A 19080-nucleotide genomic window follows, 5' to 3' on the forward strand; every position below is an offset into this window, starting at 1 on the left:
GAATATTGAATTTCAATTTTATTATTTATTAGGTAAGTAAAAATTATAATAATTAATTTATATGAATTATATTTTTGTTTTTCATTCATTACCTTTCAAATTTCAATCAAATAGCAAAAGGCATGCATAAATTTGATTGCTTTGAATTTAAAATATTTTTTTCATGATCTATTTAAATTAATTTGAATTTTTATAAACCGCTATTGCAAAGTTAGTTTTTTAGGTTGTAATTAGAATTTATAGAATTGGAATTACATGAAATAATCTAAACTTCCAAGCGTAATGAATAAATAAATAAAGTACCATGAGCATGATCCAGCAAAAGAATGACATCAATTTTCTTATCATTAACCGAGTAAAAAGACAATGAATAGGTTTCTATACGCTTTTAGTTTTTACCAAAAGACAATCACTGAACTGCACAACGAATACAAAGTCGCTGACTTGATATCCAGAACAATACCTACTCCCATGGAGGAGACCCAAAAGATGAAACAGTTCGAGGGAGGGAGAGAGGAAGTGACCAAATAACAAAATGACATGGAAGGGTTCATATTTTGTTTTGACGTTCTCATCCGTCTTAACTTCCTTCCAGACGAAGAAGAGAGCACTAGCCGTACATAAATTCGAATATAATACCCACCACGAGTACCTTAATTTCTTGTTATATACACTAGGCAGAGAGATGGACTTTATGACAAAAAAAAACCAACTTAGCAATTGATGCCACATTGACCATTTGAAGAAGCTGTAGAATCTGATGTGAAGGGATCTATCCTCACCCACAGCAACGAGAAAATGGAAGCAAGAAGAATAGACCACACGATGACAATGGTTGGTGTTCGGTTTTGCCGACCCAATAAACCCTTCAGGAAAGGGTACAAATGAGCAATAACCCATATAGCAAAGAATAGCTTGCCGAATAGTGGACCCCATGATTGGTAGCCACTATTTATGGCATATGAAACACCAGCTACGATGCCCACCAAGTTCACAATAAGGACTGTAGTTGGCGGGATGAGAAGAGATGTCCACTTGAACACATACAGCTCTGCAAACTCCCCATCATCATCAGAAGCTTTAGAGGTGACAGTAAAGTTGGTATCAATCCCTGCAAGAACCTTCAAAAGACCTTGGAACACAGCGAAGAGATGGGCTGATGTACCACCAATGACCCAGAATTGTTCATTCCTCCACCAGTCTTCAATACCAACTCCACTCCACCTGAGCTCAAGTATTCCAGTAGCGAAAATGGAGATGAAGAGGAGAATGAACCACATACTAGCAAAATTGCTTATCTGATAAAATTGTGATACAATTTTGTTAAGTTCTCATGATTAAGATATATATCTCCACATAAATTGGTCAAAGTGAAATGAAACTGTCAGCTTACCTCAGGAATAATAAATTTTCCAGTTAGAAGGCAAAAAGCAGGAAGCATACAGTAAGCGATCAGTGGGATAGAGGTCAGTGGGTACACAATGGTATTAATGTATGCCAACCTCTCAAGGAGCTTCAATTTTCCATTGTAACCATACCATATTGGACAATGCCTGCTCAGCAAAATTTCAATTGATCCCAAGGCCCACCGAAGCACCTGGTTCAACCGATCAGAAAGATTGATAGGAGCAGACCCCTTAAATGCTGGGCGTGGAGGCATACAATAGATTGATATCCAACCACGTGCATGCATCTTAAACCCAGTTAAAATATCTTCTGTCACAGAACCGTAGATCCATCCAATCTGGCAGGAAACATGAACGATCAACTAATAAGCACAGGTACACACAGAGAGAAGGGAATGGGGGAGGAAAGGAGTCATTCAAGATTGCTGCTAAATGAAAAAATTAGACTTGCCTCTTTGCCCCATTCTGTCTTGTCTTCATATCCACAACTAATTACATGAATGGCTTCTTTCAAAAGAGAAGCAGAATTGGTTGATGGTGGAATGCCTCCCTGTTCCATGAAGGTGGCCGCAATAAAAACTGGTGACTGACCAAAACGCTTTTCTAGACTCTTCTGGGACATAAGAAGTGACCTCTCATCATCATATCCTGCAGAGCATATAGTAAAAAGTGAAGAAACGTACTGCATACACTTTTTCATTTCAATTTTAACCACATGGAAGAAACTGGTTACAATTGCAAGTTTGAGGGATTTTTCGGTGATTAGACTTCAAAATTATGGTTCAATACTAAAACAGCACTAAAATACCAGAGACCTTGCATATATTAAGTGTACCATGTTGATGAACAAGTCAAATTACTGAAATTCAATCCTCGTAGAAGTTAAACTAATAATAGTGAAAAACAAGGGCTAGAAAGCAATATATCATGGAATACCAACCTTCAACGCCCTCTTCTATATCTTCCATATTGAAAATGGGAACAGTGGATTCAGTTCTTTTCATTGCCCTCTTCTTGTCAATATACTTCTTATTACCGCTTCTTCCTTTCTTTCTTGATCCGCAACAACTCTTGACGATAATGTTTGGTTCCAAATCTTCCTCAGTCAAAACTGGATCATAACCATATAGTGCTTGCCTGTTGAAACAACAACCAGTACCAACATAGACTGGACCCTGGATGCCATCAAGCCCTTTCAAGTTGATCTAAAGAAATAGATCGCATTAGCACATCACCATAACATAAGGAAAAAAGAGAAGCAAATAATTTGGAGACTGATAACAAATCAACTGGGACATACATCAAAGAACACAATATTACGATTGGCATATCGATCGTGCAAATCAATGCCATCAAAACGTTGTGGGAATTGTACATAGCATGTTTTCTTGCCAAAGGCAGGATCCATCATGAAGCACATTGCTTCTTTAAGAGCTTTGCTGTTATTGAAGTAGTGATCACAATCCACATTCAAAAGATAGGCGCCATTGGTCAAGACAGCTGAAACTCGAATCTACAACAGCACAAGGATAAACACTGTAAGAAGAAAATTTGGGTCTAGAAGCAGCAACGGTTTAGTAAAGAAATTTGCCAATCAATCATCTTGACCACACTGCATAGTACATAGGTTCCAACAATCCTTTACTTCTAAGAGAAAGAGGAAGTCTCTATACAGTTGTTTATCAGAACACATATATATCATCCCAAATACCATTGTCTGTGATGATTAATCAGAGCTCAAAATGCAGGGACGATTAAGATAAGAGATATTAAAAGGACGAACCAATGCATTCATTGCTCCAGCTTTCTTGTGATGTTGGAAGCCTGGTCTTTTCTCACGAGAAACATACACAAGACGAGGCAGCTCATTTCCATCCATATCAAGGCTCCCATTATGCCCTAAGAACACCTGCTCTTCCCCACAGGAGAAAAATGTATACTATGGTTATAACTCGTAAGAAAGTGAATATAGATTAAAGAGTCACGACCACCAAAGCTCAGAGGAAGTATGACAATACCTGGATCATTCCTGGATGATCCCTAGGATTATTTCCAGGCCAAGGAGTACCATCTTGCATTGTCCAACCTTCTTCAGGCATCTTCTGTGCTTTAGCAACAAGGGCATTGATCCGCACCTTGAACTCTTCATATTCTCTCTACAACACATAAAAATTCTCATTTTCATCAGTAACCATGAAAATGCTGGAACACGTTGCAGCCAAATGAATATACAGACAGAATATAGAGAAACAAGTATTTATCTTCATCACTCACTTTCATTGCTCGGCGCTCTTTTACAAAAGAAGGTTGTATCTTATCCTTCAAATAATCAATCTTTTGGGCAAAATAAAACTCGGGTGCCCTAGGTTCAATGTTGTGTTTCTTGCAAAAGGGCACCCACTTCCTTGCAAACTCCGCAGTTTCAGAAAGGGCTTCAAATGTCAACATTGCTGAACCATCATCAGAAACATAACAGGATACTTTGTCAACAGGGTAATCAACAGCAAGAATGGATAAAACTGTGTTGGCTGTAACAAGAGGAGGTTCTTTGAGGGGATCCACTGTACTAACAAAGACATCAACAGGTGCTAACTGCGATGGTTCCCCTTCACGATCATATCTGCACCACACAGAATATTCAATTAAGTGATCAACAACACCATTACTCCACCAATCATGACCTTATTTTATTATCATTAAAATTTCTTTAGCTAACCTCAAAGCAAGCCTATCAAGGTAAGTCTCACGATTGATAGGAGACCATTTAGGAAATTGATCCAAAAGCCACGACAAAGCAAACCAAATCTCACAAATAACTGATGTTAGCCACAACGGGTATGCACCTTCCACTGGGTGAGATGCACGATATTGCAAGAAGAAGCCCAAAATAATAAGCCGGAGAATGATTACAACACGATAAGGGGTCAGATGGGAGGAAGGAATAGGCACCACACGACTCAAAGGCTGTCGAGCATCATCAGCCCTGTGACACGTCAGAAGAACAAACACAAAATGCTAAGTCAAATGAGGAAAATATTTAATCCTTCCAGCTTGGCATCGTAAGTACTTTCTCAGAATATAACGACGATAACTAGCTAAAGTTTGGATATCAACAAAATGGATTAACTTTGCTCTTGACTGGCATCCATCAATTTGACAAAAGCTTAAACAAATTTTAAAAAAGAAACTCACATTTGCAGTTCTTCTCCATTTGAACCAGTACCTTCCATGTCTCCCTTTCCTTCAGTGTATCTATTGGTCATCTGCATCATATTTTTCTCCTGTTTGAGTTTCCAACCTTCAACTCTCTCCTTCCAATCAACATTACCAAGTCCATAAGAATTCAAGTCCTTTGATGGATCCACAATTCTAACAGGGACTGCAATGCAGATGACATGATCAACTCAAAACTCACTAAGGATCATGAAGTAATAGAAGCTTATTTGAGGTAAGAAAAATTCAGGTTACTTGATACCTGGCTGCCTTGGATCGATATAAGGAGTTGAGTTAACATTCTTTTCAGCAGGGCCCAAAGGACCAGATGTAGTTCGAACTGATTGAGTGTCTAGTGTAGCACAGGGAATTTCTCCAGAAACCTGGTGACACAAAGCCTTTCAGTGAGCAGATTATTGGAAAAGTGAAACAATTCACACTTAACATTTCATATACCAATGTGCCTCTAAGAAAATAATTGTCCAAAATCACATCCCTGAATATTTTCTTTGCAAAAGAAGGATAATTATTTGATTTATTTCAAGGTTCAGCCTAAATTTTAAGTAAGCAGACTAGTCAAAACACCAGATAAGCATGATAATAGTGACATTCAAACAAAGTGCATCAACTTTTAGCAGATGAAGTAAAAAGAATAGATCAAAAAGTCGAGAGTCACGCAACAAATCCAAGGACAATTTTTTATTTACTGAATGCGATACAAAAACTTCTAATTTTCCGAAAAACTAGGAAGCATATAGAAACAATGGAAGTTAGTGATCTAACATATGATGCAAAAGAAGTTGCACGTCAGCGAACCAATATGCTTACCGACTGCCCATTTGTGAGTAGGGGAATTGGTTGTTGAGATTCATGCCTGGAGGACGATGAAAGGTCTACATCTTCACCCTGCCACTGGCGTCTTGTTTTGCTATTGCCTTGAGCATAATTAAATTCATTCTCTAGATCATCAACATCATCTTCATCCTCATCTCCTTCCACTCGAGGACTCCCTGAATAATCAAGACAGAGGCAATGCTTATATAAGGCAAGAAAATATAAGTCATAATGTGATTCTGAAGAAACAACAAACAAAGAAGTTAACCTTTGTGCCTTCTGTACCTAGTCTTGCACTGGGGACAAGACTGAGTACCATCTTTCCGCTCGTACTCATAACAAGGGCGGCAAACCGGAAAAGCACACTCATTGCAAGCAACAAATGTGTCACCACTGGCTGTAACTCCAACATTATCACCACAGATTTGACAAGTTTGGCCATTCAAATTCTTGAGGGGTTTGGGCTGCATTGGTCCACAAACAATGCAATAGTTAGAATTATGAAAAAAAATATTCAGCTTACCATACATATTTTGGAAGTGGATCGCAAATGACTATCGTATATTAACCCCAGTGGAGTGAAATCATGATCTCAGTTAAAGGACACCATGGCCCGTCAGTTTCAAACAGCAAAATGGGAATTTATCCAAATAGAAATATGACACCGACATCTCCACAGCTGAATGAAGAGATCACTCAACTTTCAGTCAAGTAACCACAAAATCTGAACGGACAGGCTTAAATTCCAAAATCTGGCTAAACGAGCTACAAAGACCAAAACGTTAAAGTGCCAAACTCACTTTGCACAACAACTCTCAGATCAAAACATGCTTCCCCAGAAAACCAGCAATTCATTTTAAAAATGTTGTTAAAATGAAAATCGACTGTGGATCCAACTTAAAAAAATCAATACCTAACTAAGAACTCACTCATAAATAAATCAAATCACGAAAATGCACTGATCAATATCAATAAGTCAATAATCAAAGCTGAATGCACTGATCAATATCAATAAGTCAATAATCAAAATGCACTGATCAATATCAGTAAGTCAATAACCAAAGCTGAATTGAGAAAAGATTAACAAAGACCACAAAGACCCACTACCCAATCTCCAACCCAGCGAAAACCGCCACAAAACTTCGAGCTAAGAAAACATCACTCTCGTATAATTAACAGTCAGATCCAACACCAAAATGTCAGTACAGTTACAGTCACAAACAAATTAAATGAATAAAATTAAAGCATGAAAATGAAAATGGTCAAGCTCAGAACACAAACCCCACTATCGGAATCGTGGCGAATCCGGACCAGCTCATTCCTCCGGTAAGACCCGGCCACCATGCCGGCACTTGCTTCCATGGTGGATTTGGCTCAATGTTTGTTCTTAAAAATAAGCAGATCTGTGAATAACGAAGGGGAAATGCTAAGTGGAAAATGAAGGGCAAAAGAGAATGGGTAAATGATGGTGTCTGTGTGAACTCTTCGCCCACTCAATACGTCATCTCTCTCATGTGTTCTCTTTTCTCTCTTCTCCTTCCAGCTATCACTCTTTGCTATTCAATGCTTGTCTTTTTATTATCTTGCTTTTCTGTTATTTTATTCTCTTCGTTTTGTTTATAATAGTAGCCGGTACGATTTACTGGTTGAACCGGTTGCTCCTTTCCTTTCTGAGCTCGGCTCAGCCGCTTACCCGTTGATTTTTATTTTCCTGTTTATAGTACTCATATTTTAATTTTTTTCTTTCAGGATTTTGAAAATAAAATTTCATGAACAACATAAATCACGTCTCCAGTGCTAATTCTTTTAGTATTTCAGATTTTCATCTTATATTGTAAAATATACATTTGATGACAAATATTTTTTAACTTAAAGATTATTCCAAAATGATATTAATAAATTTTAATATATCATTCACTACAATTTATAGCTAATAATTGAGAAATTTGTAATAAATTAAATAGCCGATTTCTTTGAACGTACCAAAAATAAATTTTTCTTTTTACTCAATTAAATCACGGGCACATATATCCCAAATTAGAAACATTTACCACTCTCTATCTATTTTTTTATTGCCTTTTCTTAAATTTTAGCGAACCCGTAACTATTTTTTCCTATGCAACATCTTTGTTTTCCTAGCCTTTTTTTTTTTTTTTTTTTTTTCAATGTTGCTTTCTCGGTTGCTTTATTATTAACTTTTTTTTAATGCGATGTTGTTGACATAATCATCATGATAATGATATAATGATAAAGTCAAGTAATTATTAATCATAAAGTTAATATTTTAATATTTTTAATCTGTTAATTTTTTTAATAAAATAAAAGTTATCGATTTAATTCAGTAAAAAATTTATAATATTATGTTTATAAATAATTTAAATTAGCAATTGTTTTTTAATATTAACAATTGAGTATCAGTAATTATGTTATTTTAATATTATTTTTCAGTAATAAATTTTTTAATCAAGCATTAGAAATCCAAACAAATAATTTTTTTTTTTACATTGTAAATCAGGGGATGGGGATTAAAATAATTTTTTTACCTAAATGGCTAAATCAGTAGTATTTAATTTTGTATCTTAAAAATAAAATAAATCTGAAGGGATAGATTAGACAAAACCCAGAAGCAGCAGCTCAATAACAGTTTGAGCTAGAGCCTAGAATCTGAACTGGAGCCACATCACAAACAGCTAGCAAGTCGCTTTCCCTTTTAATAAACCTATTGTATTTTTCTGTGAGCTTAATGGGTTGAAAGTATGTGATTGGCTTTCTGAAAATAAATTTTTTTTGGTGTTACGACTTCTGCTGACGCATCCAATAAAATTATGACACGTGGAAGCATCCCAGTTTATCAATCTATGGCAATATATGTGTATTAGTTGAATATTTTATTTGCTGTTAACAGGCTGTCCCAGTGACTTACCGGTAATTGTCGGTAGCCTCGGTTTACTACTCCAGTGGGTGTCGGTGGACGAATTACTGTTTAATTTTTATAACTTATTAAAATTTACAAATGAAGGCTATTTATTTTTTGTGAGAAAATAAATTAAGGGTATTATTTTTAAAAGTTAATTAAGTAGTTGTTTTTTATTTGCCCATTGTTTTAATTTCGAATTATTTTATATCATAATTATCAATTCAAAATCTGGTTTTCTTCCTGTATCCTAAATATTGCTGACCATAATTTATAAATTACATATACAATTTGATTTTTTTTAGTTAATTATGAAAGAAAATGGTAAAATTTATACTAAAATAATATTTAATATTCTGCGATGATAATAAAAAGATAAACTATTTAATTAATTTCCTAAAAAAATAACTTATAAATTTTATCAAACTATAAAAAACTAAATAAAAATTTTGAATTTCCTTTACCGACCCCTACCGGTTTCCATTTTCTTTAATAATCTGACCACAATCACACGGTTAATAATTTGTGCTGGATTGCAATTCTCAGTCTCGTAATTAAATTTGTTGTGTTTACTGAGGAGAGAAAAGTTTCCCTGTCGGACGAAAACTTTTCCCTCTTAGGCAGGAACATTTCTCCGATTGGGAGGAAACTTTTATTTTGTCTGTCAACTAGCGGTGAGCGCGTAGATTTTTTACCGACAAGGAACGACAGGTCGTTGGACCGCAGATTTAAAAGCGCAATAGCGCTGCGCGTAATTTTCAAGTGATGCCCTCAACTGACTTAAAAAATTACAATAATACTCTTCTAGAAACCTTATAGGACCGAAATTACTAATTCATCATTTATTTATACTACTAATTTATTTTTTAAAATTCTAATATAATAAATTTTATTAACTTTTTTTTATACCACAGGTTACTCGACCCCGTTGGACTAAATCTAATCCCCTTTAAACTTGAATTTAAGCCTCCTTTTCACAACTAATACAAATATGATGAAATTTGAAAGGTTTAAGCTTTAGGGAAATGTACAGTAGCAGACATCGACAGTTTTCCAAACAAAAGAAAGAAAGTGACCAAAGATTTCTTTCACTTGCAACTAATCCTGTGATAGCCCTTCGCCACCTTCTACCCTTCATTCATGCAAATAACAATGGACATCTCAACAACTTGTCACAATACAATAACTAATTCGCTTTAAGCCACTATTACACTCATTTAAGCAATCGATTTTCCTCTCCATCATCCCCTCCAATAGGGCCACCATTTACCTTACACTGTCGATATATGGCAAAATAATTCAGAAATGGAACAGGAGATTTTTAAAAAAATTAAAGAAATTGCCATTGAGCCCCAGGCAAAGAACGTTCTGCAGGAATTAACATAGCTTTAAGCTTCAGATTCTTTGCTTCATAGTTCTCCAATGCTCCGAAATTAAAAAAAAAAAAAAAAAATGCACAATTTCCTCTAATTTTCTGTATTACTGCTGCCTCCTCTCCTGCTTGCTGTAGTATTCTTCAGTATCTGCAACAAAACATATCCCAAACATTTTATGACCATGTGATGGATTTTGCTTCAACCCACAAACTACATAACAGAAAGATTCCGACTTTAGTATTTGTTTTTTCCATGGTGGCGTTGAAAGTTGGGAATTTTTATAAATGAAATCAAAATAGAATTCATCTTTGCTTCTGTTGCCATACAGATCTAAACTTAAGGCAATCTGAAACAACCACATACATTGGTCCAACCTAATTAACCAACTACCAATTGCAAATCTATGGCCCTGTCAAAAGTCAGAACCCCAGAAAACCTACATGTCCAATTTCTCTTGTACTGTTGTCTGGTAGGAAGCAAAAGAATGATCAAAAAAGGAAGGTTTTAAAAGACCCATTAATGCAAGTGGAGGAACCACATGCATTGCATTGATGGCAATTGTTCATGACCAAACATCAAAATATGCTCGTAATGTAAAATTTTGGTCCATCATCATTCTCTTCCAATCAATCGTCACAGAGATTATATAAAGAATAACAAATATCAAATAAAATATCAATCATGAAGATGTGGTCATGAGGATGATGTGGGCTCACCGACATACCCCATTCTGATAAAGCACATGACTTTTTCATTTCTACCTTTTTTTTCACCCTTCACTGAAAAGTCTAGAAGCTTAGCTAAACAATCATAGAAGTTTGATTTATGCAAATAATTCATTCCAATGATAAGAGATGTGCAATTCATAAGCATACAAATTACAATGTGATAATGTAATAGTGATGGGATTATGGCATACATGTCTAAGCATCTGATTCTCATTCTGCAATGTGGAAAGCCTTTCTTCAAGCTCTGAGTTTTTCTTTTCCAACTCTTTGACTCTTGTTTCCAACTCATTCAAGTATGCCTTCTTCCTCTCCCTTGCCTGTTGAGCTGAAACTCTATTCCTCAGCAACCTAATTGCCAATTTTGCACTCCAATTAGAACACGATGTATCACCTGAAAATTGAAATGCCTTCTTCCTCCATAGGCAGTACCCATACGGAACGGCTAGATACATGAGATGAAATTGTAAAATCAAGAAATCTTACCTCTTTAGCCGTTTGTTTTCTTTATCAGCTGGGCTCCTTCCTCTTTTTCTTTGACTCTGGCCCTCCCCTGGAGCCTGCACACGGTCTAGACCCGCAACTGAACTGGCGTCTCTTCCTGAGGCTGAAGTTCCGGCGGGTTCACCACTGATCTCCGGCACTCTCCTGATTTCCTCGTCGCTCTCCATCCCTGAAGCAGTAGAAGCGGTTAAATTAATAATAATTAAATATCTCAAGTATTCAAAGTTTCGAATAGATGACAATGCAACAAAAAACAAAAGGAAAAAGGTGAATCTTTACAGAACTTTGCGACGATTAAAAAAATTCCAAAGTCACATAAGTTAATTTCGAGATACGATGAGATCATAAACAAAGAAAATGATATATAGATTTGTCTCCATCGAGCTCTACCCAGAACAGAAAATTTGTCATTAGACAAAACCCAGATAGAAATCTCAAAACTTTATTGGAATTACGAACTAAACATATAATTTTTTTCAATTAAAAGCGTTAACAGTATATTAAATGATCGAAAATTCATTTAACTTCAGAAAATTTTGACTGGAAAGAGGAATTTAAGAGTAACCTTCTTTGACTTCAAGTTGAAAAGCAGAGCTTGAAGATCTCTCACTGCTGGATGGCAGAGAATTTGCCGCGATTGAACTTGTTGCTTGTTCTTGCATTTCTTTGTACAGAGATGAAGGGTGGGACTGGGGAAGAAATTTTCTTTGGCGTTTTGGAGAGAGAAAAAGAGCGGGATATTAATGTCACAGGGAATGAATTGCACAGACAAGTTTGCAGAGTGATTTTCAGCCCTCGGATTTCATTCAGATCTGACGGAGAAAAGAAGATAATCGTGGAAGAATATGATCCATGAAAACTTGAGTTAATCAAAGGATTATGGGATAAAAGCGTGGACAAAAGTTTATCGTTGGATGTCATTTGATCGGACGGAGGTGATGGAAAATAGAATGGAAAGTGCAATGCATCGGGACCACACCATACGCGGGCTAAAAGTGCTTGGCTTCTGTTTTGTATTTCTCGATTTTGGGGAAACTATTTTTGGGGTTCTACTACAATATATAATAAAAAAAATTCTGCATTGGTAGAGAACTCCAATATCATGACGTTTGTGCATATTATAATTACTGATTTCCTATTTTTCTTTTTAATTATTTATACATATTATTTATAATATCATGTCATGGTAAACGATTGAATTGCACAAAGATGGAAGATGGAAAATTTATGGAATAAAAAATTTTACTTTAAGCTTTAAGAAAAATACTCAAATTTTATAAATTAAATAATAAGTAAATAAATGTATATGATATCAATATTTCATTTAGAAAATTTTGTAAAAATATATTTTTTTTTATACGTAGGAAGTCCAATGGGCCGAAATAATATTATATGCTACACAGTGGAGGTAACTCTCCCTTTTAAATAACATTCATCAAATTAGCAAAAATTTTTATGGTGGAGAAGACTCAAACTTGAGATCTCTCACTTCCTGCATCTTGTAGAAAAATGTAGGAAAACCAATCACATTATACCTAATTAGCGTTTGTAAAATATATTGAAAATAAGGGATAAATTCTAATATAATCTCTAGATTAAGTTCAGAAAATTCAAAATTAAATAAATTTTATTTAAAAGTTTCTATAAGTAAATAATATAAAATTATATTTATAAAAATTATTGAAAATAAAATATAATAGATATGATTAATTTTATTTAATATTAAAATTTAATTAATTCAAATATTACTTATATATAATTGTCACGACCCATTTCCATGGGCCGGACCGGCACTAGGACCTGGGTAGGCTTAAGGCCCCCGAAGCCCGTAGTAAGCCTGTACTATTTAAAACTCGCATTCTAATCACAATTGTGGATTCAGGCCCAATAATTTATTTCACGATTATATCCAAAATACAATCCAAATAATAAATGTTTATACTCTATTTGTTCATTTACAACCCAGTTGGAATACAATTGCGGAACTCTACTCCATAATTCGCTACCCTTTGCATTTACATATTCAATAATTATTACTCTTATCGATCCACATCTCGTTCGTTCATTTGGACTCCAGGATTCTTCTTTCCATCTATTACCTGGGGAGGTTGGAAGGGGGGTGAGTACTAAACTCAGTGAGCAGGATTAGATAACTCTCTCACCCCACACAATCGTACAAATGCTAAAATATTTTAATGTGGTCACCCATTTAGTTATATGATCATGCAGTTTTTCACACAAATGGCAATACAACAGCAATCACAATTATTATCACCTTCATATAATCACATCATGTGGAAATTAGTCAGTGGCACCACCTGAAACCCCAACGAGCCGTCCTCACACATGGCTCGCCCTCTCATACATGTGCACCAGGGAGCCGATCCCCCATACGGCCAACTGGTCTAATCCTCACTGACCAGTCCTCTCATTGTTTTTCCATTCTCTCTCTTTTCTTTTCCATACCAACAGGAGGCAACCCGGTGGTCTCCATCCAATCTAGATCATCAAGTGCTCACAACAGGAGGCCACCCTGCGGGCTACAATCAAATCTAGATTATCAGGTGCGCAACAACAAGAGGCCATCCTGTGGTTCTATATAACCCATATCATCAGGTGCACACGGGGGCGCCGATCTCCCATTTTCCCGGCCGACGGTCAATATCATATCATATTCAGGATCCACATCACAGACCGTCCTCACAAACCCATGGTGGTCCACTTCATCCCAATTCCACACAAACAAGGCACAGTATATTCATAGCACAAGTAATCAAACAATTTTTACTATCAACAAATAGTGCATCATAATATGGCACTTCAATAAAATAATGCATGATAACATTTAGCCGTGAATGCATGCATGCAGGCGGATGAGGTGAATTATCTAACACTACTCACAGTTCTTTATTGCCCTCTAAAGGGACTGCCTTTCTAGCCACATGCTTCCAGCCTTTGTCCTCGCATTTCAGAATTTTATAAACCTCTAAAATAAACAATAAAATTCTAAGTAAGAAGTTTAATTTGAAAGATTCTTTTTCATATTCGTTTATTAGTTTTGGTTTCCAGTCATTTAATTCACTTATTAAGATATATATTGGGTTTCCTTATTTATTTATTTATTCTAATTTATCGCCTTTAAATAAAACGTTTAGTTATCCGTTAAGTAATATTTTATAATAACGCTAAGAAGAATACGAATATTAATCATAATAATATTATTAATAGTATTAATACGATTGATAATATAATATCACAAACGATAATCATTTTAGTCGTATTATCTATTACGGATTTCTTTACTAAGTGTTCGCCGAAATTTCGGCAGCATTTCCTCTATAAACTGTACTACCCAATTTATCAAATTTTCACAAATCCACACGCACAGCCCATCCATCGGGCAAATTCATATCCACTAATCCCGTCCGCCATAACCGTCATTTATTCGGTCACTTAATTCACATAGCCCATTAAAATTAATTGTTTTATAACTATTTATTTGTTAATAAAATTCCTAAAAGTTATTATTAGCTAGGAATATATATTTTAGTACCAACCTTATAATTAATATTCATGAAATATATTTAACAATATTTAATTTAATTTAATTTAATTTACTTAAATACTTAATTAAGTTCATTAATTAATTAATTCGGGATTTATTCAAAAATTGCGAATTAAGCTTTAGAGTGTACCGATTGAAAATCAGATTTTATGTCCGTGATCCGCGCGAAGAGGAGATCATTCTGCCTCTCGGGGTCTTCGTCGGAGTCTCGCCGGACCACCGCCGTCGCCGCCGTGCATGGTGGCCGGAAAATTTAACCTTCACCAAAATTGACAAACGATACATCATTTTATTCGTTTCGATGAGAGGATCACTAATATGTATTCAAATCAAGGTGGGTGTGAACTATTTGGCCGAAAATTGACCGGAAAGGTTCGGTGATACCCATTTTGGGTTTTCCGATTCCGGCTATTACAGTCGACGAGGAGCCTACCAAATGAAAGAGGAAGAAGAGAGGAGTCGATCAACACCTACCTCGACACCTCAAGTCATCGGAAACGATGGGAAATCGCCGGAGAAGTTGTTGCAACGGTGCTAAACGTTTCGGTCGAGATTTCTCTCAATCCGGGCTCAAACCGCGCAAACCAAAGTTTAAATCAAACTCCTTGCGACGAGTAGATATTTTTAGAGTATCTATTTGCCGGATTTGGCCGCCGGTGGTCAGAGAACGAGAAGAAAAGGGGAGGGGGTTTGTTGAGAGAGAAGAGCGAGAGAGAGACCACTGAGTCTCTCTTCTCGTTTCTCTTTTCTTTCTCTTTTTTTTTTTTTTTTTTTTTTTTTTGTTTTTGTCTAGAATTTTCTAATTGGTGGATGGGGTTTGGGTCGATTCGAGTCTGGTTTGGTTTAAATCATGGTTTTAGCTTGGTTTTTCAATTGATTTATGGATTTTTCATCTGGTTTTCGAAAAATTAATTTGATTTTTGGGTCCAGTTCAATTTATTTGATTATTTTGTTCAATTCCGTAATATTTTCTCAATTTATTCATAAAATATTAATAACAAAGATTTTTAATTTTAGGCTGATTAATTTATATAGTAGTTACATATATATAGACACATTTTTAATCGATTAACAATTAGTGTTCCATTTTATTTTCATCGAAATTTTAAGTATTACCCAAACGAAAATTCTAAATAATATGTTTTTGGGCTTGAGCCCAATTCGTAAAACTTTGGGCTCAATTAGAATTACTCGATCTTAATAGCCCATATCAACATAAATCTAGATTTTTGATTTAATAAAAATTCTAAAGTTTTAAAAATAAAAATTCGGGGTATTACAATCTCCCCCCCTTAAGACAATTCGTCCTCGAATTGAATCTAGTGGGACAGAATAAGAATGGACGCATGGAAAATTGTAAAGTTATAAGAAATTGCTTCCAATACCAAGGAGACAGCTCAAGAGCGAAAATACAGACCGAGGAAACAAAGTGAGTGGGGTATTTTGATTGTATTTCTACCGCCAATTGTCATGTTTAGAATAAAATTCCGTTGCTAGGAAATCTTTTGAAATAAAAATCTTATAATTAACCCAGCCTTTCAATAAAATGCTTACTATATATATATATATTAAATTTTATTACGCATTTCTTTATGAAAACCAAATATATAATTTGCAAAAACAAAACAATTTGAAATTTAATTTACCTACAATAAGAAATGATTCATTAAATTCCCATATGTTAGCACTAAATCTTTTCTTAATCAAAGTAAAAAAAATTGTTACTTTAATCCAAAAATTTAAGAAAAATTTTCTTGTAATTTTCGTTATCTATAATATCGTAGGGTTATTCGAGCTCACTCTATAGGAATTTCTACACTCTTTATTTAATCGCCATCCCTATGTCTATCACTTATTCCATAAATTATCTGAACATTTATCATTAAAAGTTGACTTTCATAATATCCTCTCATTTCACTTATGTTGCTTGTTAATTCATCTTAAGGATATTAAAGCATACTTATTTAAGTATTCCTTCCACTTAGTTTCTTTATACTACGAATCATGATTTTCCACGGCTTATAGATCACTATCGTTTCAACCTAATATCTATTATTTCAATAACAGTTCATAAGTCCCGACCTAACGGTGTCTTATTATTCCGACATCACACCAATTAAGTAGGCTTCATTAATTCCATTTCTTTCACCCAACTCTGAATTACATAATTTACTCGTTTTCATATGACAGTTCAGTTTATACCTTATTTATGAAATAATAGCAAGGCCCTAATCCATATTTATAATACATAAGCTAATTGTTTAAAATTATTATTTTTTTATTATTTTTATTTTTATTTTTATTTTTATTTATTCAAGTTTTTAATATCATATCAATTTATCTATCTTCTCTTTTATTATTTAGTCTAACAAGGTATTTATAACTTTCCTTGAATTTATCCATTTCACCTTATCATTTCTAGTTTCTCAGGTTAGCACATTGCCACCTTATTATCTACACCTCGACTTAGTTCATGTCTTTCATCCTTTCGTTGGCATAAATTTTATTAATTACCTGACGATTCACTTCACAGTTCGTTTCACTTAATTTTTCTCAACTAATATCAACTAGTAACTGTACATTTCACTAATTCAATAACTATTCTCGAACTTTCCTCTTGAAGTTTAATTGTTTAATACATTTATGGGTTGTTTACATCTACTACTGATATCAGTTTAAGATAGCCCCCTAATCAATTTAAGTCAAAGCTTTGTCTCACAGGAGGATCAACTTCGAATATTCTTTTTCTTTACCGACAACCATCCTGTCAGGATTTAAATTAATTAATTTAATATTTATTGAAGAGCTCGGAAAAATTAATTGTCACATATTTAAATTGTATTGTAGTAACATATCTTTTAACTTCAAAACTTCCCCTAAAGTTGACTAGTTTTCTTATGATCTCGTAAATTACCTGAAAGTTTAAATTTACATATCAAGTCTCTTTAGTTCTGATTTGTCACAATTCCTTGTAGTCTAAAAGGCATAGTATTAAAATTTCAATTCTTAATATACCTCTTTCAAAGTTTCACTAACTTGTATCTCTTATACCAAGTTAATTTCTACCTTAATAAATTCATTTCTTTTATTGATGTCATATCTCTTTTTCTTAAGAAAGAATTTATTTCAGTGGGTTCATTTATAATAATGGTCTACAACACTAGTTATCTCATATCAAACCTTTCATCAAATGTGTCTACTAAGGATTTTTGAGCAATTTAAGTCTTTATTTATTAATATTCACTGATATAAATTGGTAGATTAATCGTTTATTCAAAAATTCGACGAATGAGTTAACAACTACAGCCTAGGTGGACCATCCTATGGGTAACTGACTATTTAAAAAACTTTTAAAATAATTTTCCTTTTCCACTTTTAAAAACGTCGGCATGTCACTCACACAAAACCTTGAAATTCTTTTAATAGAAATTTGCATTTACTTTTATTTTAAACCAATCTCAATCGTGGTATAAAAATATTTTCATGAAGTTTGAAAATCAATACTCATTGCATTTTCTAAAACCTTTTGGTATTTAACAAAAATGAATTGTCTATCTCCACGAGGACAATCCTGAAATCATCTAGTTCCAGTCTAATGTTACATATTTCATCCCTAAATGATCCTCTTAAACCAAGAATATTCTAATCTCCATCATTACTATTCCTTTTGCTATTACTAGCCTCTCGAGTAGATTGGTCCACACCTTAAATTTTCCCAAAAGTTATTTTCACTAGTGATTTATATTTATATTATTATTTTATCTTTATTTATTTAGTTATTTATTTTATCATCATCATTATTTTTTTTTATTTATTTATTTTTTTTATATGTATATTTCTTACATCTGAATTTTTCTTCTTTCCCAATTTGTTTCTAATTATTTATTCTAGTATTCCACAGTAGATAAATTAATTGACCATATTATCATCATCGGCTTTTCTACGATTTAACATCCCCTAGTCTTATCCAAATTCTTTAGCCTTTTGATTCATTTTAATCTTTCTTTTATCCTTCATATCTCCTTAGTGTACCCAACCTCATTTAAGTCTTATCCGTAAAAGAGTTTTAAGGATGGGTACATGAATCTAAGGCGTAAAACCATTATTTTACACAAAATTTATTTCCATCCTAAGGTCATTGCTTCTCAGATTTCTTTATTCTAATTTTTCAATCTCTATTTCATTATTATGAGTTATCTTTGACCTTTATTCTCTTTCGAATTTATTAACTTTTATTTTATTTTATTTAGCACCTCGATCTAATTTCGCACTTAATTCTTTAAAGCAGATTTTATATAAATGTTCTTTAAATTTAATAAGTAGTATTAGCCCTTTCTACATAACTCTCTACCTAGATACATCCAATTTCCTTAATTTATTAAGCTTTCCTACAGCATCCACGTTCCTTTCCCCATTCATTCCCCATTTGTGATTTAAAGTTATTCACCATCTTCTACATTTATTTTATTATAATAGATTTACGAACTTAGTCTAGCCCTTTAAGTATCCTACATGTGCTAGGATCTTAATTATATAATGTCTA

General features: G+C 34.1%; 2 protein-coding genes and 1 long non-coding RNA gene across 3 annotated transcripts; all 3 read right to left on the reverse strand.

Annotated features, from left to right (window-relative positions):
- Positions 1-327: 327 nt before the first annotated feature.
- CESA1 (cellulose synthase 1) lies at positions 328-7029 on the reverse strand. The gene is made up of 14 exons (XM_012221211.3): positions 6735-7029; positions 5722-5917; positions 5448-5629; positions 4882-5002; positions 4599-4785; positions 4123-4389; positions 3681-4026; positions 3425-3562; positions 3190-3315; positions 2707-2919; positions 2347-2611; positions 1858-2054; positions 1394-1744; positions 328-1298 (listed from the first exon to the last, which is right to left on the reverse strand). Exons 1-14 carry the CDS (start codon positions 6813-6815, stop codon positions 714-716), a joined length of 3255 nt encoding a protein of 1084 aa, XP_012076601.1. The 5' UTR covers positions 6816-7029; the 3' UTR covers positions 328-713.
- A 2330-nt stretch (positions 7030-9359) lies between these two features.
- On the reverse strand, positions 9360-11707 carry HY5 (Basic-leucine zipper (bZIP) transcription factor family protein). Its single transcript, XM_012221212.4, has 4 exons — positions 11538-11707; positions 10955-11141; positions 10663-10819; positions 9360-9890 (listed from the first exon to the last, which is right to left on the reverse strand). The coding sequence occupies exons 1-4, from the start codon at positions 11632-11634 to the stop codon at positions 9834-9836; spliced, it is 498 nt and encodes a 165-aa protein (XP_012076602.3). The 5' UTR covers positions 11635-11707; the 3' UTR covers positions 9360-9833.
- Positions 11708-12830: 1123 nt separating this feature from the next.
- Positions 12831-15288, reverse strand: LOC149493964 (uncharacterized). The gene is made up of 4 exons (XR_016322035.1): positions 15012-15288; positions 14668-14795; positions 13874-13958; positions 12831-13071 (listed from the first exon to the last, which is right to left on the reverse strand). It is a non-coding gene; the product is annotated as an uncharacterized LOC149493964 (long non-coding RNA).
- Positions 15289-19080: the final 3792 nt, after the last annotated feature.

Source organism: Jatropha curcas, chromosome 8 (assembly GCF_041381405.1).
Source record: "Jatropha curcas cultivar XTBG-Jc1 chromosome 8, XTBG_Jcur_1.0, whole genome shotgun sequence".
Taxonomy (NCBI): domain Eukaryota; kingdom Viridiplantae; phylum Streptophyta; class Magnoliopsida; order Malpighiales; family Euphorbiaceae; genus Jatropha; species Jatropha curcas.

Bases quoted from the DNA above. Each gene is read 5' to 3' on its own strand.
- HY5 (XM_012221212.4), bottom strand. From the start codon at position 11,634: ATGCAAGAACAAGCAACAAGTTCAATCGCGGCAAATTCTCTGCCATCC. The intron at 11,142-11,537 runs GTTACTCTTAAA...CTACTGCTTCAG, and splicing joins TCAACTTGAAGTCAAAGAAG to GGATGGAGAGCGACGAGGAA. The intron at 10,820-10,954 runs GTAAGATTTCTT...ATTGGCAATTAG, and splicing joins GAAAACAAACGGCTAAAGAG to GTTGCTGAGGAATAGAGTTT.
- CESA1 (XM_012221211.3), bottom strand. From the start codon at position 6,815: ATGGAAGCAAGTGCCGGCATGGTGGCCGGGTCTTACCGGAGGAATGAG. The intron at 5,003-5,447 runs GTAAGCATATTG...TTGTGTCACCAG, and splicing joins TACTCACAAATGGGCAGTCG to GTTTCTGGAGAAATTCCCTG. The intron at 3,563-3,680 runs GTGAGTGATGAA...TATGTGTTGTAG, and splicing joins AAGAGCGCCGAGCAATGAAA to AGAGAATATGAAGAGTTCAA.